At 45.4% G+C, this 25,404-nt stretch overlaps 2 protein-coding genes across 7 annotated transcripts in view; both read left to right on the top strand.

The window, feature by feature from the left end:
* GRID2IP (Grid2 interacting protein) overlaps window positions 1-4,056 on the top strand; it is a 59,493-nt gene extending 55,437 nt beyond the window's left edge. For all 3 annotated transcript variants that reach the window (XM_082199329.1, XM_082199328.1, XM_082199330.1), the window contains 3 exons: window positions 910-1,028; window positions 2,101-2,265; window positions 3,549-4,056. In XM_082199329.1, coding sequence (XP_082055455.1) covers window positions 910-1,028; window positions 2,101-2,265; window positions 3,549-3,623 — 359 coding nt within the window. In that variant the 3' untranslated portion in view covers window positions 3,624-4,056. The remainder of the gene's footprint in view (window positions 1-909; window positions 1,029-2,100; window positions 2,266-3,548) is intronic.
* A 9,526-nt stretch (window positions 4,057-13,582) lies between these two features.
* The window catches only part of SLC5A11 (solute carrier family 5 member 11), a 34,178-nt gene continuing 22,356 nt past the window's right edge, over window positions 13,583-25,404 (top strand). Inside the window, exons 1-4 of one of the 4 annotated variants that reach the window (XM_082199348.1) lie at window positions 19,373-19,957; window positions 22,146-22,171; window positions 22,204-22,340; window positions 24,741-24,812. In XM_082199348.1, coding sequence (XP_082055474.1) covers window positions 22,227-22,340; window positions 24,741-24,812 — 186 coding nt within the window. In that variant the 5' untranslated portion in view covers window positions 19,373-19,957; window positions 22,146-22,171; window positions 22,204-22,226. Of the gene's footprint in view, window positions 13,721-16,143; window positions 16,357-19,372; window positions 19,958-22,145; window positions 22,341-24,740; window positions 24,813-25,404 lie in introns of those variants that run through there. The other 3 variants (XM_082199347.1, XM_082199350.1, XM_082199349.1) reach the window with 3 other exon arrangements.

Genomic DNA, 25,404 nt, shown 5'->3' with positions numbered 1-25,404 from the left:
ACAAGCTTAAAACCTTATGCTGATTTGCACTACATTGGATGCCTTAGGGATCGCCTGAACCCTTCTATCCCAGCTCGATCAGTGAGATAATTTGTAAGAGCATTGGCCGTCATTCCGTAGATTGGCAAGGCTCATGCAACATAGAAACCAAGCCATTTGAGGCATGCTTTGCTGCTTCTGCTCTCATGTGTCTTTGTCACATGACACAGCCCAGTCCGGTGGAATGCTCTGCCACTAGAAATACAGCAGGTGCCTTCTGTGCCAGCTTTTAAATGCTTACTGATAACTTTTCTATTCTGCCAGGCCTATGCAAGCAATTAAGAATACATCTTTCCATGATGGTTAGTTGATATAAGTTTTTAACTTTTTAATGGCGTGGTTCCGTGTTTTTAACGCTATAAACCACTTTGATGTATATTTTTTATGACACAGTGGTATACAAATATCTTTTATGAACCAACCAGCCAAAAAGCCCATGGTTTACTCATTTCCAGCTTAGTTTGTTTTCCCCATCGCACACTTTCTAGTGGTGAACTAATCATAGGAAAGAAGGAAATCAGAAACCAGGAAGAGAAGAATTTCAGGAAGGAATGGGGAAAATTTATAATGTATTTAAAGAACATTGTAAACAACTAAAAACTTTGGTAGGATTTGAGTAATGCTTGTAATTTTTTAAACAAATTAGAGAAAATAAGATAAGCAGTAGGAAAAAAAAAGGTTTGGTAATGGTACCCATGGAAGTGCTGAGGGATGTCAAAGGATGCAGAGAATTCTAAATGAGAGGTGAATGTGTGCTTGAATTTAATTTAAATTTGTTATGTAAAACTTAATAAAAATATTTTTTAAAAAAGGAAAGAAGGGGACATATCTGTCAGAATCCTCTTGTCTCTACTGCTTTTTCTTCCGCAGTGAACCAGAGAACATTAATGGCTGACCTCCACGACCTGCACACCACCATTGCTGAGATTGAGGTTGCCTGCCAGAACATGGGGGATTCCCCAGAGGACAGGTTTGTGACAGTGATGGATGTATCCTTTGGTTGAAAAGGCCAGTGCGCTGCGGACATCCTCTCCAGCCCAGGGGTGTAGTGTAGTGGGGGGGGCAGGGGCGCTATAGCCCTGGGCACACACAGGGATCCCCCTTCTGCCCTGCCTGCCACTGGGGGTCTCTGTGCCCTTGCTGCCACGTTCCTGGTCTCCTTGCTGAATGGCCGCACAGCCAGCATCAGGAGGAGTCACCTGCCAAGGGCCACGTCAGCCCGCAAGGCTCCGCCCTGCTTCCATCCTGATTTGCTTGCAGGGTGTCTTCCCATGAACCATTTGTTAACTGCTGGAATCAGTTTCAAAGTGGATTTGTTGTGCTGCAGAGACAGAGCAATTCAATCCTCTTTAATTGCACAAACCCAAGTCTATGTTATGCACTCAAATTCCTCCTGCAAAATAGTGACACTGAACAGACCCTTTGTATTCATATTGATTTGGCCCCTGCAGGGGCTTTGTTAGCAGGAGCCCCCCTGGGGCATGGACCCCCCCAAAACCTTTTCACTATTGTCCCCAAGCATTTCTGAATTTGGGGGAATTTTAATTGGAGGTGCTCTTGATACCTAGGTAGGATATCAATTTGAGTGAATACATTAGTCTGAAATGATGTTATCTGGAGACAATTTGGAAGTAATAAGTGGGGGGAGGGAGAAATATTTAAAGAGGAGCTAATCTGGAGTGATTTAGAGTGGAGTGCAAATTAACCAAGGAAATGAGTGCGTGTGATTTGGATGGGGAATTAGGTGGCTTCTGCTGCCTGTGACATTTAAAAGCCTAAATTTGCACCTGTTCATATAAATTGGCATTTGATAATTTTATGCTAGTTTTATGGAATGAACCTTTTTAGTGCTTAGCAACACTTCTGGGCTCCCATGTGCATCCCTGTGCATAAAATGGCTGTGGGTTTGTTTTCTTTATCTCATAATTGGGATAAATGGAGTGGGGGGCCGCTTGGAGTCTGTTTCCTGTGGTCTGTTCAGTGGTTCTCCTCTTAAGTACTGGCAGCCCAGGTACGCAGAGGCAGTGGCAGAGTTTATCCTCCTTAGCCATCCTCCTCAAGGCTTTCCTGGAAAGTGCTCATCCCACCATCCAGTCCCTGAGTGACCTGCAACACAGAGCCATGGACGAGTTTGGCAAAGTTTTGTCTTTCTTTGGGGAGGACTCCAAAGTCACAACCTCTGAAGCATTCTTCGGCATTTTCGCTGAATTCATGAGCAAGTTTGAGGTTTGTTTCCAACTTACAAATAATACAATTTTTTTTTAATGCATTATTTCCGTGATACCTTTTGTGGCCAATGGCCTGGTCAGTAGTGCTCATAATACCATAAAAACGCAGGACTGCATCCAACTAGGGAGGGTGGAAAATTCGGACGAAGAGTGAAACGGGAGTGGAAATGGCTGAGGTTTGCTTAGTTGTCTCATGCCTAGAATAGAAGTTGAAGCAGCAGATATGATTGGGATTATATGATTGGAATTCACTGTTGTTGTTGCAAGCGACCCAGTTCATTGCATTCACCGCACCGCCCTTTGCATTGTTTTCTTGTACCAAAATGAATGGGATGGGAGAACAATGGTAACATAACTTACATAATTAATTTTGTAAACTAAGTTGCGCAGTTTCACTGCAGTGGACTGTGAGATGGATAATGTCACTTTGGGCAGAAGGTTGACTGCAGCAGAACAGAAACAGCACTGCTTGCGACAAATACAGGGCAGAAGGGGAAACGGTGTCTTCTTACACCTCCTATATCCAGCGTTAGTTCTACTCAGAGAGTAGGCCTTTCGAAATTAAAGGACCTAAGTGCGTCATGTCTATTATTGTTATTCAGACCCACTGAAATTAATGTTGGACGCACGTCATACAACCTGAAATGAAGAAAGACAGAAGCACTTAACAATCATTAAAAAATATGTGTACCAGGAAATTTCATCACATGCAGGTGGTGAGGGGGGTTTCTGCTGGTTGGAGCGAATAGTTGGCTCTGCATGTGAAACCTCAAGAGTTAAGAAACCCCAGAGGACAGGACAGTCTTGGAGAAGGGCATCCTTTGCCAAACTGGGGCCCTCCAGATGTTTAGAATAACAATTCCCATCAGCTGGGACAGCTGGAGTGACCCACAGTCAAGCACCTGTATTGCAAGCAGAAGGTCCCAGGTTCAATCCCCGATGGCATCGCCAGGTAGGGCAGGGAGAGAGTCCTTGCCTGGAACCCTGAAGTGCCGATGCCAGTCAGTGTGGACAATACTGAGCTGGAGGGACCAAAGGTCAGATTCGGTATAAGGCAGCTTCCAGCATTTGGGTCGCAATTTGCCACAATGTGATTTGCCAGAAGCCCTGAGTTGTCTCCTTTTGACTGGCAGGCCTCCGGTAGAGCTTAAGAGAAGCTTGCCATTGCACCAAAGGAGAAAGCCTTCCCTGTTGGACACCCCCTTGTGTGTTCTTCGCTTGGTCTTCTCTTTGGGGAACCCCCAGGGCTGCCTCTCACACCTCCTCCTTCTCTCCCCGCAGCGCGCCTTCAGCGACGTGCAGGCTGGTGGTGAGCCCCAGCGCAGCCCCAGGATGACCCCGCCTCTTGCCTGGTGATGCAACAGCCTGTCAGCCGTTGGGTGTGGCCAAGAGAAGATGAGGGGGCTGCATCTCTGCTTGGCTTGGGAACTGCCGGAGAGAGAGAATGAGGGACCATCACTTTGTGCTCTTTCTGGTGCTGGAGAAAACACCTCTGTGGCCCCCATTGTGGACCTGGGTGCAAGAGAGCAGGAAGTAGGAGTTGCATCAGCAGTCCTGCTGGCTGTGGGACCCTCTGGGTGTTCGTGGCTTTCTACAAACTGTTGAAGGACCAGATTTTTTTCTCCCCTCCATTCAGGACATGCATTCCTTCAGCCCACCCAATCCTAAGCCTGGCATGTTAGTGGATGGCTCAGGGCGCTGAATCCCTGTGGGTTGTTTTTTGTTTTAAAGCCCTAGATCTCCCACCCTTTCCCTCCCCACTTCTTTTAAAGCATAAACTTTTTCTTTTTTTTTTTAAAAAAACTTTGCTTATAGGGAAACTGGACTCACTGCCTAGTGCAGTACTGGCAAGACCCCAGACCCACTCGCCATTCTAATTTGTGTGTGACCCAATCCACATAGAGGGCACTAGACCCAGAAAATCCTGTTCGGTATCTGGTAGCTCAGAGTAAGCCCTGACAGCAAGAGCAAGAAGTTTGGGCTTCCATTCCCCGAAAAGTTCAGCTTAAAATTTATTTGTATAAATCACCACGTGCAAATCCTGTTCTGCACATTTGTATCACAGGGCTGATTCTGGCAACACCCCTGCGCTGAGCTGTGAGACCCAGGACACAGAGAGGGACCGGCAGAACTGCCTTTCATTTCTCCCCTAAACTCCATGGGCCTTCATGAGGAGTCTGGCTTTTGGTTTCATCCAACCAGTTTACTGTTGCATCTGGGCAGGGCGGGAGGAGGGAGGTTTGTGCACCAATTCCCCAAACAGCTTCTCCTTGGGGGATTCTTTGATGCCCCTGGCAGGTATCTAAAGTTGCCCAGGCCTAGACGCTTTGCTCTTTCACTCCTTTGCCACAGCTAGTCCTGGTTACCCTCTGGGCTCTGCAACCTGCTCCCAAAAAGGGATGTCCATATCATCAGAAACATATCAGGCCAGTCGTCTGGGGAACGCTTCTGCCCCAGCCTGTTCACCCTGGCAAATAAGATGGAAAGCATCCAGGACTGATCACTCCCTGAAGCTGCACTCTGCTCCCTGGGAAGGCTTCTTCCTCATCTGGTGCTCTCCATATATTTTGGATGGCAACACCAGCCCACATGAGGGGCACCAGGCCGGGGGATGCTTGCCTGGGCTGTGGCAAAGCCTCTTTCAGCACAGCAGAGCGAGTGGAGTTGCTCATCGCTCCATGAAATACAAGGAGCTGCCTTATACTGAGGGATGCTGTGTGCAGCCCAGGACCAAGCAGAAGCTTTTCTGTTCCCCACCTGCCCCACTTACTCTAGGTTCTCTTAGATGGAAATTAAACCCAGGACTTTATTTTATCTCCATCCCACCACCTGTTGTGCTTCAGGAAGAAGCCACCTTTCCCATCTAACCTTTTCTCTCCATGCCACTCTGGAGGAAGCAGCTTCTTGGTAGCCTTGGCCAAAAGCACAGACTCGTCACCACCCAGTGCATTAACTACACTTGACCTTAGTGGGCTCTTGGGCTTTTCATTTTTTTAAATTCTTCTGTTGTTGTTTTTAAACCCGGCCCAGCTGTACCATCCCCTCGCTGCAAACTGTTTCGTCTTGCGCTGCTTCAAGTGCCAGGTATTGGCGTCTCTCTTCGCCATAGCTGAGCCACCCAGGTTCCCATTTGTGGTTCATCCAACCTTCCTCCAACCTGGTGCCCTCCAGATATCTTGAACTACAACCCCCATCAGCCTTACCTGGCGTGACCATATGATGCTAGGGCTGATGGGAGTTGGAGTTCAAAATCTTGGGAGGGCGCTGGGTTACCAGGAAGGCTGACCAGTAACCAGCCTTGCCACTGGATGATCTGTGCTGTGTCCAGCTAATCTTGTTCAAGGAGCTTTTCGAGGCTGTTGTATGACTGTTCTGACTAGACGTTGCAAAGTGACAGAGCCAGGTCCCCCTCTTTGTTTCCAGACAATATCTTCTTGTGATGTTTTTCGATGATTGAAGAGCTCCTATCAAGGACGATGTATATATGCCTGGAGCTGAGTTTCCATCCAACTTGACATGCTCCCCTCCAATAAAGTGATGCTGTCCTTGCAGCAAAACCTTTTGCATGTGCAACGTTACATCGCTTTGATCCCTGATGTGAGACCAAGCCTCTGGTTTGTTTCTGGAGCTGGCCAAAAGATTGCTGCAGTGCAAATGTGGTTTGGGTGGCATTCAGAGCTCTCTCTCTCTCTCTCTCTCTCTCTGTGGGTGGATGTTGATGGTGCACAAAGGCAGGAAAAGCAGAGTGTGGCATTGTGTAGGCTGCAGCTTCTTGAGACACTCAGGTTTTTAAAACACACATTTCTGGTTCATTTGGGTTGCAACGATATGCTTGCGATTGTGAGTGCAAGGCTTGGTGATATCTTACAAGCTGAGCAGGCAGGTAGGGAGAGGTGACCAGGCATTGATTGGGTCCCCAGTGGGATGGATGCAGCTGTGTTCATCCTTCTCTATAGCAGCCCTTGCTTGAGGGCACAGCCTCTTCTCTCTTCCCTCCTTGCAAGTCAATGGAGAGATCAGTCCATCCATTAGCTTTCACTAATCATTGGTGCAGGTGCATCTGGAGGTATCCAAGGAGAAAGGTGACCTTTCAAGAGCCACCCACTTCCAATTTAAGGACAGCTGATTACAGTGACATTTGCCACAGAGATGTGAGTTAAAGAAACATAAGGAAGGCAGTGCAAAGCATGCAACTGAATACCCATTGTCCTCTTTGCTGCAGGGATGGGGGAACTGCTGGCTATCCAGCTGTTGTTTGGGCCAGCCAGGATGTTTTGCTCCTAGAGGCAAAACTGAAAATGCTGCCCCAGCCTCCTCCTCCACCTCTGCCATGTACCTGCCCACCACCCTCTGCCGTTTGCCCACCCAGAGGGTGGCAGATGCACAGTAGAGGAGGAGGTGGTGGCGGTTCTGTCACTCCTCCCAGCTGCTGAGAGCCTGCCACCCTGAGGCAACTGCCTCAACATGTCTCTTGGGTGGGCCGGTCCTGGTTGGACCCCACATCCCAAGCCAGGATCACCAATGGTCAGCGATCATGGGAGATGTAGTCCAGCAACTGCTGGAGAGCTGCAGGTTTCCCTCCCCAGAGGGTTGCCTCGCCAGTCCAGTGTGAATGGCACCCGTCGCTCGTGGCCACCAACCAAGCATGTTCGTAGCCCCAGATCTCCACTGACGTCCTGCACAGCCTGCCCTGAGCTTTAGCCCACAGCCACTGCTGTGTCTGCCGTGACAGTCAACATGCCAGGAGCGAGAAACACTCTGGTCTGTCGCCTGCTCTTTGCTACGCCTTGGCAGTGGATCTGTCTCTCAATGGGCACGTGGTTCTTTGTTGATAATGCAAAGTCTTCTTGGTGAGGACATGTGCAGGGGAGCCCTGGCGGCCTTGGCAGGGGTGATCATTAACTGCGAGCAGGTCAGCCACATCACCTGCTCATTGATGGTCAGAAAGTGGGTCAATGAAAAACAGCAACTCTTCCAAAGTAACCCTGGCTCTCTCCTGCTGCGTTTTGCTGGGTCCTCTGAAAATCTCGCTCAGTAACAGACCTGGCATTCAACAGGCCCCACTGCCAGCACGGGGCACTTGCACTTTTCTTTCTGCTGCTGTTTTGTTTGTCTAGGTGTTGATCTAAATCTAAAATATGTAAGCAGTAGCAGCTTGCCTGTCATTTCTTGCAGACGTAACCACAGCTTAAAGTTGGAACCACAACTTTGTTGTTGTTTAGTCGTTTAGTCGTGTCCAACTCTTCGTGACCACATAGACCAGAGCATGCCAGGCACTCTTGTCTTCCACTGCCTCCCGCAGCTTGGTCAGACTCATGCTGGTAGCTTCAAGAACACTGTCCAACCATCTTGTCCTCTGCCATCCCCTTCTCCTTGTGCCCTCCATCTTCCCCAACATCAGGGTCTTTTCCAGGGAGTCTTCTCTTCTCATGAGGTGGCCAAAGTACTGGAGCCTCAGCTTTAGGATCTGTCCTTCCAGTGAGCACTCAGGGCTGATTTCCTTAAGAATGGATCCACAACTTAGAACGTACTCATAATGCATATTAAAGACTCTAGTCAACTAGGTCTCTCCAGCTGTTTCCATGGGTCTGGGGAAGTTGTCTTTATTGATCGTTGCATCTCATATGGGAGATGGATTAAGCCCAGGTGTTGTGCAAGGATAAAAGTCTCGTCTTGCCTCTGGCTGCCCTGACCTGGCATGTCAATTTCTCAGCCAGAGCAACAAACCACATCTGAGTAAACCACGAGCCTATTGACAAAACCTTCTGCAGAGTGCCAACATTTAGCAATTTCCTAAAAAGCAGCTCCCATCAAAAATGTCTGCAACTATATATATAAACATATCGACTAAAAGAGCGTTCAGAGAAGAGGGGTCTGATGGTCCCCTCTCTATCTTTGGTAATCTATCACCTGTCTCTATGTGTGGTTAATATTATATGTTGTTAATATATAAAGGGGTTTAGAGTATCTTTGGAGATTAATACCTCTTAGGGGCTAATTGAACAACTGGATAGCCCAATTATAAGAACAGGAGGATACATACCGGGAGGACAGGTGATTTAGTGACATACTTAGCAATATAAAGGAACCCACGAGGTTTAAAGACAATGTCACACGCTCAAAAGAAAGGGGCAGAAGGAGGAACCCCAACTGATAGAAGAGCTTCAAAACAAGAAACTGAATTTAGAACAGAAATATTGAGGATGTTTGCAGAAATAAAGCAAAGCGAAAAGAACTTAGAGACAAAATTGGAACAGGTGGACAATAAAATTGGAAAAATGGATAAAAAGATTGAGGAGACAGTAAGTGAGTTAAAAGGACAGATTAAAGAGGTATCAAAAAGAGTGGATGAGGGATTAAAGAAGACAAAGCAGGAAATGAAAGAAATGAAGCGAGAAGAAGAAAGAATGAGGAATGAGATAGCAGATCTAAACAGAATACAGGAAGAAATAAAAGACTCCATTGCAATGAATGAATTAAAACAGAGAGAGATTAATTTAAGACTGAGGCAAATCCCGGAAGTACAAAATGAAAATATAAAGGAAAGATTAGTAAAAGAAATAGCACAGTGGATGGAGGTAGAGGAGGAAGATGTGGCAAGGACAATTATAAATGCATATAGAATGAAAATAAAATCAAGTAAAGCCAGGAAATTCCCAGGGGACTGTTTAGTCACATTTAAAGATAGAGAGATGAGGAACCTGATTTTGCAAAGAAATAGGGAAAAGAGACTATATATTGACGGACATTACATAATCATATTTAAAGATATTCCAATAAGGCTGTTAAAACGAAGAGAACCCTATAAACCATTAGTGCAATTGCTCAAAAAGAATAGGATTGACTTCCGATGGGAATTTCCGGAAGGTGTCTCCTTTTTTTATAAAAGGGTTAAAAGAAGATTAACCAGCCCCGAGGAAATAGGAAAGTTTATAAGAAGATATAAAGAGCTTCAGTCGGGAGAGGAGGAGTTGAAAGGTGCAGAAGGTGGACTTAATTTGAGGGAAGAACTAGAGTTAGGGGAAGAGGAAGATCAAAACAGAGGAGAATTAGAAGAAGACGGAGAGGAGGAAGAAGGAGAGGAGATAGAAAGGATATAGAGTAACACCTAAATTAGAGCAACACTTAAATTAACATGTCTTTAAAATTATGGAATTGGAATATTAATGGAATGAACGACAAGAAAAAACGGAATGGAATTGAACGCATTTTAAAAAAGAAAAATTTAGATATTATATGCCTCCAAGAAACACACGTGGCCAGCAAACATAAAAAAATCCTTATTAATAAGAGGCTAGGGAATGAATTTATCTCTTCGGATAAAAAGAAAAAAAGAGGAGTAATACTCTATATCAAAAATAACATCGAAGCACACCAATTGTTTAAGGACGAGGAAGGGAGAATAATAGCAGTTCGCATTAAATGGCAAGGCGAAACGTTGATAATAGTGGGGATCTACGCGCCAAATGGAAATAAAACGGAATTTTTCAGACTACTGGAAGAGAGATTATTTGAATACTTAGATCAAAAAATTATAATAATGGGGGATATGAACGGGGTGGTCTCAACGGAAATAGATAGACTAAGAAAAACAAAGACAGAAGGAGGGAAATTACCTAAGACATTTTTTGAAATGGTCAAGAACTGCAACTTAGTAGATATATGGAGATTGAGACACCCCTTGGAGAAACAATATACATTTCACTCTGAACCAAATCAATCGATGTCAAGATTAGACCAAATATGGATATCAAATGAACTGACAATAAGAATTATAAAAATTGAAATCCAGGCTAAAGTTATTTCTGACCACAACCCCATAACAATGGAGATGAGGGGAGTTGAAAAACGAACCTTTAGATGGAGACTAAATGATAATCTATGGGACGACCAAAAATTTGTGGAAAAAATACGGACGAGACTATTTGAATATTTTACAGATAATTTAGACAAAGGGGTAAAAACAAGTGTGGTATGGGATGCCAGTAAGGCTGTAATGAGGGGCCTGTTTATTCAACAAAACGTGTGGAAAAGAAACAACAAAGAAAGAAGGTCTAAGGAGATTTTGAGACAGATTATGGATTATGAACAAAAACTGACTAAAAAACCAAACAATGAAAGGATACTGCAGGAAATAAAGTCCCTCCAAACACAATTTGCAATGTTAATAAATAAGGAGGTGGAGTGGAATATTAAAAGACTAAGACAGAAAAATTTTGAATTTGCCAATAAGTCAGGGAAATGGCTTGCATGGCAAGTCAAAAAGAGAAAGGAACAAAAAACAATTAACAAAATACAATTAAATGGAGAAGAGGTAATAGATCCAAAAAGAATTAGAAAAGGATTTGTGGATTTTTACGAGCAACTATATAGAAACAAGGACAAAAACAACAATAGGAAAATAGAAAGATATCTAAAAGAAAAAATGGTGAGGAAAATCTCGACAGAGCAAAAAGAAAGGTTAAATGCCCCAATTCTCAGAGAAGAGGTGGAAGAAGTGATAAAGGAATTGAAAAGAGGGAAAGCTCCTGGCCCGGATGGGTTTACTTCAAGTTATTACAAAGAAATGAAAGATATATTGATGACTCCGTTAGTTAACGTGATGAATAACATCTTAAAAGAAAGAGAGATCCCAAGTACTTGGAAGGAAGCATTTATCACAATAATTCCAAAACAAGACGCAGATCTAACTCAAGTAAAAAATTACAGACCCATTTCTTTATTAAATACAGACTATAAGATCTTCGCTGGAATCTTAGCAAAAAGATTAAAAAAGATATTAATAAAGACCATCCACAAAGACCAAGCGGGCTTTCTACCGGGAAGGCAAATAAAAAACAATACAAGAAGTATAATTAACATAATAGAATATTTATCGGATAGATATGACAAACCAGCTAGTTTAATTTTTGTAGACGCGGAGAAAGCCTTCGATAACGTAGCCTGGGATTTTATGTTGAGAAATTTGGAATTTATGGATGTGGGTCAAAAGTTTTGGAATGGGATAAAGGCAATATATACAGAACAGAAGGCGAAGTTGATAATAAATAATGTCATCACTGAAGACATAAAAATTTCCAAAGGAACAAGGCAGGGCTGCCCGCTTTCGCCACTCCTCTTCATAATTGTTTTGGAGGTTCTACTAAATGCGATAAGGCAAAACAAACAAATTAAGGGAATAACATTAGGCTCAAATGAATACAAGGTTAAAGCCTATGCTGATGACGTGGTCTTAACGGTAGAAGAACCTATAGATAGCATAAAGGGAATTATGGAAGAGATGGAGGAATTCGGGAAGCTAGCAGGATTTAAATTGAATAAGAGCAAGACTAAAATGATTGTTAAAAATCTGGACCAAGATAAGATACAACTATTACAACAACAAACAGAAATCGAAGTCGTAAATAAGGTAAAATATTTAGGTCTCTGGCTCACTAATAAAAATATTGATCTATACCAAAATAACTACATCCCGGTTTGGAACGAAATTAAAAAAAATTTGGAGATCTGGGCCAGGATGAAACTATCTTTCTGGGGAAGAATATCTATGGTGAAAATGATGATACTCCCTAAAATGCTATTCCTATTCCAAACGATACCCATAATAAAAGGCACTAAAAACTTTAAAGAATGGCAAAAGGCGATCTCCAGATATGTCTGGGAAGGAAAGAAGCCCAGAATTAAGTTTAAGTTTTTAACAGACATAACGGAAAGAGGGGGCTTTGCCTTACCAGACATGAGATTGTATTACGAGGCTGCATGCCTTTGCTGGATAAAAGAGTGGATAAAGCTGGAAGACACAGAGTTACTGGATCTAGAAGGGTATAAGAACAGATTTGGGTGGCATGCATACCTGTGGAGGGATAAAATAAGAGTACATAAGGGATTTTGCAACCATATCTTTAAAGGACCCTTGATAGAGGTCTGGAATAGGTATAGGAATATATTAGAACCAAAAACCCCACATTGGTTGTCCCCATTAGAGCTGATAAGTGTAAAAAAAGTTAATATGGAGAAAAAATGGGGCAGGTATGGAGATATGGTAGTGAAGGAAGGAGCAAAGTGGAAAATAAAACCATATGATCAGGTTAAAATATTTACATATGACTGGCTGAGCTACTTCCAGATAAATGAAATATTTAAAAAAGAGGTGAAGGAAAGGGGTTATGAAGAAAAGGTATCGATATTTCAGAGAGAGATAATAAATAATGATTGTAAAAACCTGTCAAAAATGTATAATATACTGTTAGAATGGAACACGAGAGAGGAGAAAGTTAAAAAGGTGATGAGTCAATGGGCAAAGGACTTCGGCTACGATATTCAACTAGAGAATTGGGAAAAACTGTGGAGAGTGAATATAAAGTTTACTGCTTGTGTGTTACTGAGAGAAAATATGATGAAGATGCTATTCAGATGGTATATGACACCTGTAAAATTGGCTAAGATGTATAAAACAGATAACAAATGCTGGAAGTGCAGACAAAAAGAAGGAACGTTCTATCATCTATGGTGGGAATGTACGAAAGTTAAAGGCTTCTGGGATGAAATTTATAATGAAATTAAAAAAATACTAAGCTATACTTTCGTAAAGAAACCTGAAGCTTTTCTATTAGGCCTGGTGGGAAAAGATATTAAAAGAAAGGATTGTAAAATCTTCCAGTATGCGGTAACGGCAGCCAGAATTGTGGTAGCGCAGAAGTGGAAGCAGGAAGAAAGCCCAACGATAGCAGAGTGGAGACTAAAACTGATTGAATATGCTGAGCTGGATAAATTAACAGGGAAAATTAGATATATTAAGGATCAAAAGTTTATTAATGACTGGGGGAAATTTGTGGGCTATCTGGAGAACAAATGTTTTGTAAATACAACGCTAGTGGGATTTAAAGAGGCACTGTAAAGCATTAAGAGGTACTGCTCATTGGAAATAATGTATGAAGGGAGGTATAAATGGCAGTATGAACGATCGGAATGTGCTATAAAGAAACAAATACGAATGAATGTCAACGACGCTGAAGGAAGTCTAAAATGTATGAGATGTACGCAATACGAATATAATGTATATATATGGAATATTAATAAAATTTTAAAATGCAAAAAAAAAAAAAAAAAAAAATGTCTGCAACTCCAGATGAGGGCTTTGTGAAGATCTTAACTCCCCTCTTGCCCCCACCGGCCACGAAAGGAGAGCAGGGGTAGGGTGGCACAGTGGCTCATGTGATGCCCTGAGATCACTTTGGGCACAATGCCCAGGGATGGGGCGGCTGTTCTTTTGTGCAAGAGGGTGGCAAGGCAACAGAGGCCCGTCTTTCGCTTGTCTTGATGGGGGACGGTGTAGCAATGAACAACGCCAAAGGAGAGAGAAGAGAGTTCCAGAGTGCCCAGTCAGCTCAGCTTTTGCGATGGAGCCTTGTCAGCTGCTCTTCTGTCCCAAGAGGATGATGGTGCTTCCACTGGTGGGTAAACTTTGGTCAATCCTTCTTCAAGTATGCAACCACTGCAGGGTGGGAGGCGATGGGTTTACCCCAAGATGTAGACGTTGCAGTGAAGGGGTGGAGCTTAGTGGTAGGGCAGCTGCTCAGCATGCAGAAGGCCCTGGGTTCAATCCCCAGGGGCATTCTGTGTAAGGGCTGGAAATGTCTCCATTTACATTGTCAAGCTCCATTTACATTTCACATTTAAAGTTCTCTGATTCTACTTTAAACAGCCACGGCTTCCCCCAAAGAATTCTGGGAGCTGTAGTTTGCTAAGGATGCCTATTCATCTCCCAGAGCTACAATTCCCAAGGTGGTTTAGCAATCAACTCCTCTTCCTGGGGAAACTCTCTGAGGGATATAGGGAGCCTCCTAACAACTCTCAGCACCTTTAACAAACTACAACTCCCAGAATTCTTTGGGGTAGTAAAGAATCCTGTTCTACATTGACTCCCTTCTGAACCTGCGCAATGGGTACTTTGAGGGCCAGCCACACTTGCCCCATAGGAAGATGGAGATCTCCAGAAACCCTCTATCCTAAGCAGCTGTTCTATCACAACTGGAACTTCTGGAATCCCAGATGTTTCTTGATGTCTATTTATGCTTTTATTTGTATTTATTTATTACATTTTCATCCCTGGCTTCTCTATGGAGGGAATTCCAAAGTCTGCGAGCAGCTACCAAGAAGGCCCTGTCCCATGTCCCCGCCAAGTGTGCCTGTGACACTCGGAGGACTGAGAGAAAGGCCATCCCTGAAGATTTCAGAGCCCAGGGCAGGTTCATGTGGAAGAATGTATGTAGTGGCCCAGTCTCCTTTGGAGGAGTATAATTACAGTTGACTCGCAACTTGCTTGTTGGGGGTTACATTCCAGGAATTGTGCATAAAGCCAAAACTGAGTACACTTAGAAAACCCCTGGAATTGCCCCCATGGGACCATCCCTACCTTTCTGAAGCCAGTGTGCCTTGCACAAGGCAGAGAGCTTTTAAGTGCTCCACTTTGCTTATCGGGCTCTAGGAGGCTCCCATCAAATTTCATGGGAGTCTCTTGGAGTCTGCACAAGACCTCCCCAAAACCCAGTAACCAAAGAGCTTTAAAGCTCTTTCTGCAGTGGGAAAACCTGGCACAGAGAGATCTTCCAAGCTCTCCAGTTTGCGTGCCTTTAATTTGTGCAATTGCATGATGGCCGGCTGCCAAGTGCGTAAAGCTGCAATCGATAGTGCAAGCAAGTTGTGAGTCGACTGTATTATTTCTGGAGGGCTCCAATACATCGTTGTCTGCATTTGTGTTGGCTGCAATGAGGCCACAGCCCAGGTTGCTTCATTTCGTGGGCCAGTTAAGTGGGAACAGCCTGACTGCAACTCACCCTCTGCCAGCAAGTCAAATGGTTTGGTGGCAATTCTTTTTCAGAATTCTGCTTAGAATTAAAATGTTAGAATAAAAAAACCTGACCCAGGTGCTTCAGTGTTTCAAGGTGAAGATGCCTTGCTGTGCCCCTTTTGCTCTGCTTTTGAGATGCAGGTTACTGGGCACAGGTATTGTGCCAGCTTTGCCTGTGTGAAAAGAAAGGACTGTTTGGGGGAAAATGTTTGGTGCAAAACTGGAGGGGGTGGCACCTGTGTTTTGACAATGTTTTGACAACGACTTCTCAACACGCTTTGCTGCCTGGCCACAATCTCTTCATCAAAACAGGCTTCTTTTGATTGTTGTGTTATGATTTATAGTGCATTCAAAATAAGACCAAGCTAGCTTATAGGACAAACAACACAGAGGAGAGAGAGAAGTTTCAGACCGGAGTTTCAGACAAGGAAACATTCCCCTTTCTACTTGGAAACGGGGGCCTTCTGCATGCCAAGCAGATGTTCTGCCTTTGAGCTACAACCCTTCCCTTAAGGAACACCGGAACCTGCCTTACACTGAGTCAGACCATTGACTCTTAACCACAGAAAATTCTTCCTAATATTTAGTTGGATTCTCCTTTCTTGTAAGGAAGACATACCACCTCTGATCCAAGGCAGAACATAGTCAGTGGCTAGTAGCCATGGAGAAGTGTCTTCTTCTTCTCCACAAATTTGCTAAACTCTCTTTTAAAGCCATCCAATTTGGTGGCCATCACTCTTTCTAGTGGGAACTATGTGCTCCATAAAGGACTTCTTATTCTCCTGGTCTTCTATCATTAAGCTTCCTTGGATGACCCCACTGGGTTCTAGTATAATGATGGGACAGGGATGAACACTTCTCTACCAACTTTCCTCTTTATCTCTGGCATTCGATTCACTTCTTTCCCTCTCCCTCCCTCCCTCCCTCTATCCATCTCTCCTCCAATGATTGCTTTCTGGAAGGTGGGGGAATGATACACTTTGGAGTTTGACCCCCAAACCCCTGATAAGGAAACAACGGGCTGTCCTTCTTGCAAGCCACATCAACACAAAGCAAGCAGGCCTCCAATGAACTGAATGGCTCTGCCTATAAATTTCTCCTCTCACGCCTCGTGAAAATGTAAAACAGCCCCATTGGCAAATCCCCGTCTGCCTGCTGGCAATATTTAAGCCGTCTCGTGGATTGGCAAGAGGCTGGCGGCATCGAGGGTGACAGGAGAAAGAAACCCAAAGGTGCAGGGTAAGTCTCCTCATTGCTCACGGCTTGCGTCGGATCACGTGGAGGATTCTTACGGGTGGGTCTGGGGGCGCCTTTAGCTCTAGATCCATCGGGGCTGCAAACGCAAAAAGCGTAAATAGAATGGTGAGGAGCATCAGACCCGGTTCGGAGGTGGCAATGGGCCAGCCACATGGTCTGCTGGCTCTCTCTGGGCTGGTTTCAATGGAGCCGCTTCAATGCGCTGGTTGTTCTCTGGAAAGAACTGCCCGCCTCCAACCCAGCAAAGGGCAGGCGCTTGGTGCCAAGGGAATTGAGCAGAACAAGACTGTGATCGGAATGGACAAAAAAGTCCTAAACTTTCCATTTCTTCAAGTCACAAGGAGGAGGCAATTCCAGGACGTGGGCTTCACCGATGGAAATTGGGAGGGCAGAAGGGCGGGGAAGGGGTGCTAGCAATCTCAAAGGCTCCCCGGCCCGGGGATTTCATTGGGGATGCAAAGACTTTTGCCCTGAGCCCCAGAGAGCATTGTGGGCCTTTAAACGCAGCTGCGAACAAGATGGTTCAGACTCATCTACCTTTGGTGCAATTATTTTTTTATTTCATGTCTGTCCTTCCCCCCAAGGAATTCAAGGTGGTGTACAGGGCCTCTCCCCTCCTCATTTAATCCCCCACATCAACCCTGTGTGGTAGGTTAGGTCAAGAGGCAGTGGCTGGCCCGCCCAATGTCATCCAGTGAGCTTCATGGCCAAGTGGGGATTTGAACCCTGGTCTCCTGGGTCCTAGCCTGATGCTCTAACCACTACACCATGCTGGCTCTAAGCAAGGAGACAAAAGCCTTCTTGGTCAAAGCATCAAGGATGGGGATTTCAAATTGGGTGGATGGGGAAACCCCTTGCCAGTTTGGGCAATGAAGTAGGATAGCCAGGCTACTGGTTCCCTCTGCTGGAAGAAATTGCCACTGGGACTTGGTACTCCAGGCAAAGAGCCCAGCAATGCCCTGTCCCTACAGGAGAATGGCTTCCCACAACTTGCTGGGCTCTTATGATGAGCTCTGGCTATTCTTTGTACTGTATGGGTGTCTCTACAGGCTTCTGAAAAATACCTTGGGAGCTTTCCCACCCCACCCCCACCAAATTGGAATGACAGCTGCCTCCCCAATAAGCCCAGACCCTTGCCCGTAAACTTTAGACTTACTTTGCAAAGGGTAGTGTTTTATTTCCTGCCCCACGTGAGCCCCATATTCAGGCAGGCTTCCTTAAGAATGAAGCCCCCATGTGAGCCCCCTGTGACAGGCTTTGCCAAATGTTCTGGGCTGCAACCCCCATCAGGCCCAGGCAAGAGGCAACTGGCCCTTCTTTGCTTAATTTTTGCATCCACAATGAATTACTGCAGCATTTGGGGAGAGAGCTTTTAAGTCTTTGCTCTTGCTGTGGTTTCTTGGTCTGATCCCTTGTCCCACAAAAAGTGAAAAAAAGTTATAGGCATTTGTTGATTTCCTCATATGTGTCTATGGGGAATCTTGCAAGGTTTTGGATTTTCCCAAGGGAGAGTTGGTGGCATATTTCTGAGGTGAAGTGGCCTGTTACCTGAAGTAGAATCACAAATGAATCTTCCTTCCTTCCTTTCTTCCTGCATACAACTCTAGTATGGTGTAGTGGTTAAGAGCGGTAGTCACGTAATCTGGGAAACCGGGTTCGTGTCTCCGCTCCTCCACATGCAGCTGCTGGGTGACCTTGGGCCAGTCACACTTCTGTGAAGTCTCTCAGCCCCACTCACCTCACAGAGTGTTTGTTGTGGGGGAGGAAGGGAAAGGAGATTGTTAGCCGCTTTGAGACTCCTGAAGGGGAGTGAAAGGCGGGATATCAAATCCAAACTCTTCTTCTTCTTCTAGTGCTTACTTTGTACCTGGTATGCACTCAGTTTGTTTGCTAACTTTTCCTTGCTGGGCTGGTATGTGCTGCATCGTGCACAAACAATTTGGGTTTATTCTGATGATGCCCGTCTTAGATCACACTAGCCATGTACATAGAGCTCACAGCATGCCACTCCTCTCTTCTGCTGTTAACTCACACAATCATATAATTGTAGAGTTGAAAGGGATCCCAAGGGGTCATCAAACCCAACTCCCTGCAATGCAGGAATCACAGCTCAAGAATCCCTAAGAGGTGGCCACCCAACTTCTGTTTAAAAACCTCCAAAGAGGGAGGGTCTACCATTCCACTGTTGAACAGCACTTACTGTCAGAAAGTTCTTCCTAATTTTTAGCCGGAATCTCCTTTCTGGTAATTGGAATAGGTTGGCTTGAGGTCTCCTTCTGGAGCAGCAGAAAACAAGCTAGCTCCTACTTTCATGTCAAACCACCTCTCAGTCTTCTTCTCTTCTCCAGATAATTGTTAGATAATTGTATGCTGCTTGGAGCAAGAGACTTTTTAAAACAACAACAACAACAACAACCCATTGCTTGACAGTGAAGATAAGGTGTGTGATGCTGCTTGATGAGAATTAAGCCTACATTTAAAACATTTCAGCAGGAAAATGTGCTTTGTGTGTGTTGCAGACAAGCTATATGTTGAAGTTATATATTTTGTGTGCGGTCAGATACCCAGAGCTCACGGGAACAGAATGAGTATCATGTTAGATTGTAGAATTGTAGTCCAGAATTGTAGTCCAAAACAGCAGGAGGGCACCTGGTTGGGGAAGGCTGTTTTAGAGGAACTCATTGAAAATTTAGGCATTTCCTGCTGGTGCACCAGCACTCACCAGCCTCTTGCTTCTCTCCTGCATCTGGACATTGGAGATAGCTCCATTCTTAGTGATTATGGCTGGTATCCCACCCTCAAAGAACTTGTTCTTCTTCGTGACATGCAAATCAAATGGATCTATTTTCCTCTGTCGGATATTGTAAGAATTGTAATGATGTCAGGCAATTTCTCTGGCACCCTTCCCAAAAGTCTTCAGCCCTGCAAGATCCATGCCCCACAGCATTTTAGATGCTCCTTTGTTTATTTATTCAGAGCATATTTTCTACCCTGTTCAAAAGCCAAGAAGGCTCTCTGGGTGGCTTACAAAGATCAGTAGGAGTGAGAGTCCCTTAACCTCTGAGGCTTTCGGTCTAAAAAGACACAGCACACAAGGAAAATGGGATGGGGAGGGTAGAGGAAGAAGGACATCAAGCTCCAGCACCAAGTTCTTAAAGCTGCAGTTCTGGGATGAAAGCAGGCACGGCTGCCGCAAGGTGTCTGTTGAAGAAGGGCCAAAGGCAGCTGGGAGGCAGTGGAATTGCCCTGCTTCTCTAGAGTCAGCATCTTGAAGAAGAATTAGAGGAAGTGGAGCTCCTGTGAAAAGCAGGCATTTGGCCAATCGAGAAAGTGACACCCACCTGAAAGGTATTCCTCTGGCTCCTTGCCTCCCGCTCTCTACAGTGAGCACCTTAGAACCAAGCGGAAGAACGTGTTTGTCTACTCCCAGGGCTCCCACACAGAGCAGGGCAGCTTGGCTTCTGCAGCAGCCTCAGAGGATTCCTCCTCCACTAGGCTGCTGCTCCAACACCTGGGCACAGCGAAGGCCCCCAAGGCTCCGGCTGGCGTTCCATTGGCTTGACCCTGACCAGCGTGTCCCACAGTAAGTGTTCTCTTCCTGGCAGACACCCAGGTTTCTTTGCATTCTAATAGGCAAACCCTAAAGCACAGCTATCCTATGAAATCTGGGCTTCTCCAAAGGTTGAGATGCCGTTCCCCAGCCAAAGGAGGAGGGGGAAGAGAGAGAGAACATGGGAGGGAAGGAAGCAACATGTATGAAAGGAAAGTGTGCACAAGAATAACCATATTAGGGACTGAACATAATATACAAAAATGAAATATATCAGGAGAAATTGCTTGCCCAAATGAAGACAAATGTGTAATGGGCTTCTTTTTCTTTTCCTTAAAAAAAAAGTAGTTTGCAAACCAATGTGGAAATGCAGCAAACTGAATTTAGGATTGGAAAAACAAGGAACTGAAATTGTTTGATTTGTCTATCCATAGGGCACATGATCACATGAAGGGATCTGTGCATCATGATATCAAAGGGTCCCAGTGCTTAAGAAAAGAATTCTGACCTTCTCTTGACCTCACTGCTTAGGGGCTTGAGATGTTTGCTGTGGGGACTCCACATCAGGAAGCGACTCAGGCCCCTCACCACCTGCCTTGAGAACAGTCAGGAAAAACCTTTGTTGAGCCAAATGGCCCAAATCACCAGCTGCTAAGATCCTGGAGCCATGAGTTGATGTCCTTTTAAGTCTTTCTTCTGCAGGTGACTGCCTTGGGAGCACTGGGGAGAAGGCACTGCTGCAAATGGACAATGACATACATTGCAGAAAGGCCACATCTTGAAGGGAAAGTAGTAAAATATTGGAACTGTAGAGCTGGAAGGGATGCCAAGGGCCATCCAGTTCAACCCCCTGCCATGCAGGAATAATATAAAAGTGGCTAGGGATTACCTGTTGACAGTGCCTGGCAGATGTCCTCCTTCTGTAGGCAGTGCAGATGCTCTCCCTCTGAACTGAGCCTTAACCGAAAAGAAGAGGACTTGGCGGTGTGTCTAGAGCGGGGTTGGGGAACTTGTGGCCCTCCAGATGTTGTTGGATGGCTACCTCCTGTCATCCCTGACCACGGAGTCTGCTGGCTGATGGGAGCTGGAATTGAACAACATCTGGAGGGCCACATGTTCATCATCATAGAATTGTACAATCGGAAGGGACCATGAGGTCTAGTCCAACCCCCCTGCAATGCAGGAATCTTTTGCCCAATATTGAGTTTGAGCCCATGACTCTGAGATTAAGAGTCTCATGGTCTACTGACCTAGCAATCGCTGGATTGCAGCCCAATTCTTCCAGACCACTGAGCCTCCTAACCCAATACTTTCTACTCAGATGGATGCCAACCAACCTAAGCAATGGACTCAGGCATCTTCCAAAAAAAGCTTCTTGGCATTCCCTTGGATGCTGCTCCAGAAAGGAGGAGGATCTGAACCAATGGCTTCAAATGACAAGAAAGCAGATTCTGACTAAGCATTGGGAAGAACTTTCTGACAGTAAGAGCTGCTCAATAATGGAACGGGCTGCCACAGAAGGTGGTGGACTCTCCTTCATTGGAGGTTTCTAAACAGAGGCTCAATGGCCACCTGCCAGGGATTCTTGAGCTGAGATTCCTGCATTGCAGGGGGTTGGACTAGATGACCCTTGCGGTCCCTTCTAACTCTACAACTCTGTGATTCTAGGTTTGGTAAGACACATAGAGGCTTTTTCTATTGCAAGCCACTAATAAATTGAAATAGGGGTAACCGCAGCAACAGACATGGCCTTGCTTATTTCCACCACATGGGAAAGCAATTCTTAAAATCCGCCCTTGCTTGTTGGCTCCAGGAAGCTGGGATGCAAATGAGATGGTTTCCATGGGTTGGAATACAAATATGCTTCTTGCTCAATCCCTTTGATCTACTGTTATGGTTGGCACAGTGTGATTGAACTCAAGGTGGATTACCTCCCAATTACAGTCAACTTCTCTCCCTCTGCATGCTAGAGACTAGATCCTCCTTCCAGGATTCTGTTTTCCCCATGGAACCAGGAAACTACCCACCTCAGAGCAGTTTGGTATTGCATTTTCAGTCAATTGAGGTGCTCACCTTCTAGGCGCAACAAAATGTTTTTACTCCTCTTGCATCTACAGGGACTTCAAGAGTGACCTCCGAGTAGGGGAATTTGATGGGCAGCAGATGTTGCTTGAGATCCTTACACATTTGTTGTATATTGCTGTCTCTCTCTCTTGGCCAGATAAACACACCAGGAAGGAAGGAAGGAAGGAAGGAAGGAAGGAAGGAAGGAAGGAAGGGCGCCCAGGAGATCCAAGCGGCAATGGAGCCAAGCACAACCACTCTGCCTCCTGCCTTCCCCCAACAGAGCTTGGAGGCTGTGGATATTGTTGTCCTGGTTCTGTACTTTGTATTTGTTTTGGCTGTTGGACTGTGGGTAAGAAAGATGTTTCCTTGATTGTTCTGTTCAGTTGAGGGACAATGCACATGGGTGCAGAGATCCAAGGGGAACTTAGGAAGCTTTTATTTTATTTTATTATTTATTGCATTGCATTGCATTTATATCCCTCCTTTTCCTCCAAGGAGCTCAAGGTGCCATACATAGTTCTCCCCCTCCTCAGTGACTGGCCTACAAGGTCACCCAGTGAGCTTCATAGCTGAGCAGGGATTCGAACCCTGGTCTCTCAGCTCCTAGTCCAACACTCCAACCACTACACCACACTGGCTTTATACTGAGTCCATCTTGTTCAGTACTGTCTGCACTGACTGGCAGCAGCTCTCCAGGATGTCAGACATGAATCATTCCCAGCCTTACCTGGGACCTTCTGGGTGCAAAGCAGATGCTCTGCCATAGAGTTACAGCCCTTCCTCTGATATAGGAAGCTGCCTTATACTGAGTCAGACCCTTGGTTCATGTAGCTCCTTATTGTCTGCACTGACTGGCAGAAGCCACCCAGGAACCATCATAATTCCATGAGGTCATTCGTAACCAGGATAGACATACTCTCGCTGTTGTCGAAATTTGTCAGAATATGACTCTTACCCTTTATTGGCAGATTCTAGAACTAGTTATTCTTATACTCTCGCTGTTGTCGAAATTTGTCAGAATATGACTCTTACCCTTTATTGGCAGATTCTAGAACTAGTTATTCTTATACTCTCGCTGTTGTCGAAATTTGTCAGATATGACTCTTACCCTTTATTGGCAGATTCTAGAACTAGTTATTCTTAGCTCCTGGCACCCTCTGCCAGGGCAATCTGCCACCAGCCTTGGCCCAGATTCCATTCCCAGCAAGCAATGCAAGCACTCCATTCATTCATGTCTCCCTCCAGGTGTGATTGAGCAACTTGATGAGTCAAGGTAGTTCACTTCCTGCTTTGTCATGCTGCCAACAATTCCCACATGCAACTGGCCCAAACACTTCCTGGTTGCCTCCCCAGCCATAAGCCTCCCTGCCTCTGCCAATAGAAGCCACAGCCTAGTGCTCTCCAGAAAATGCCCAAGTGGGAATCTAAGAAGAGCCTGGCTGATGTATCAGCCCCCCCCAAGGGAGGGGCATTTAGTCCAGCAGCGCATAGTTAACTATGGAACTCACTTCCACTGGAGGCACTGATGGCAACCAACCTGGCAACCAAACAGGATAAGACAAATTCATGGAAGACAGGGCTGTTGATAGTCACTAGCCACAGTGACAATGCTTTGCCTCCACAGTCGGAGGCAGCAATGCTTCTGAATCCCAGATTCTGGAAACCACAGATGGACAGAGGGCCCTTGATCTCGGATCCTGATGGAAGGTTTCCTACAGGCATCTGTGAGAACAGGAAGCTGGACTAGATGGGTCACTGGACTCATCTGGCAGCAGCTAACCTTCTTATGTTCTTCTCACAGTGGCCAACCAGATATCCCAACAGAACCCTTGGTCCATCCAACTCGGTATTCAACACTGGCTGGCAGCATTTCCCCAGAGTTTTCGGCAGGAGTTTCTCCCAGCTTTTCCTGGCGATGCCATTGGGGATTGAATCTGGGACCTTCTGCATGCCAGGCAGATCCCTTCCCAATGAGCTACTCTGTCTCTGTGTCCACACTTCGCTTGCCCCATGCCTACAAAGCATGGGTCTTAGTGGTTTTCTTTTTGCGCTGCTGCTTGCTCCAGGAAAGCCTGCTCTTTAACCACTGAATTGGAGCAAACATCAGTCCCTGGAAAAACTCGTTGACATTTGATTCAGTGGTAAAGAGGTTGTTTTCCTGGAGGAAAGTGGCGGGACAAACAGAAGTGAGAATGAGCCATAGGAGTCCAAAGTTCTAAATCTGATCACTCCTTCCCTTGGGCACCTAAGTACAGTGGAACCTCGGGTTCTGAACGTGATCCATGCGGGAGGCATGTTAGCAACCTGCAGCGCCGCTTCTGCGCATGCACGGGTCATGGTTCAGAGCTTCTGCACATGTGCAAAGCACGAATTAGTGCTTCTGCGCATGTGCGAGCGCCGAAACCCCGAAGTAAGCTGTTCCAGTGCTTCCAGGTTTGGCGCAGTGCGCAACCTGAAAACGCATAACCTGAAGTGTCTGTAACCCGAGATAACACTGTACACTCTTTGCGCATGGATCAAAATCACCTGCCCAGAGTGCTGCCGGTCTCCTCTCCCCCACCCCCGGTCACTGATGTAGATCTTCACTCACCTATTCTTCGCCGGCGGCCATTTTGTGGCCTGCCTCAGGCGCCAAAATGTTTTGGGAGGCCTGGTTGTTGCTGATGTTGTTGTTGAGGGTGACTCACTGCTGCCTCTTCAGGCTTCTTAGACTTGCTCGTTTTTATCTTTCTCTCTTTCTCTTTCTCAGTCCATGTGGAAAACCAAGCGAAGCACTGTGAAGGGCTACTTCTTGGCTGGAGGCGAGATGGTCTGGTGGCCAGTAAGCGATTTCCATTATGATGTCTTGGTGGGGTGTCTGTTGCAGAGCGGATCTGCTATATGTTTGGGAAAGGGGTTGAAATGCAGAGAGTCCTCTGTCTGCCTTCAAAGCCTCAAGGTGGTTTTTTGAGGTCTCATCCCTGCATTGAGATTATTCATATGGGTACAACTCTCGTCTAGTTGAGGTCAGAAAGGCGGAAGCTGAGTGTAGAAGGAGCATTATGCATTCCCCAACTTCCCCTAATACCCCAGGCAAGGAATGTGTACAGAAATGCATACACTGTAAAGTGTGTATAAAACACACATTTCAGTGAAAATTGCACTTTGAGAAAATTTACTTCTCAAAAATGTGCAGAATAGACCAAATTGCATAGCAAATGTGTGCAGTGGGAGAAATGCACACTAAAACACTGATAAGTTTTTGTGAGGGCTTTGGAAAACAAAAACAGATAACCTCACACTGATGTGGAAATGTGGTGAGCTGAACTTAAGAGTGGAAAAACAAGAAACTGAAACTGAACCAGTCCTCATAATGAGACCTGACAGCCTTTCCAGGGGAACTGGGTGGAGTCCTTTCTGTGCCAGGCAAGATT

The sequence above is a fragment of the Podarcis vaucheri genome (assembly GCF_965113315.1).
Source record: "Podarcis vaucheri genome assembly, chromosome: 14".
In the NCBI taxonomy this organism is placed as follows: Eukaryota; Metazoa; Chordata; class Lepidosauria; order Squamata; family Lacertidae; genus Podarcis; species Podarcis vaucheri.
This window is presented reverse-complemented; position numbering and strand designations above follow the sequence as displayed.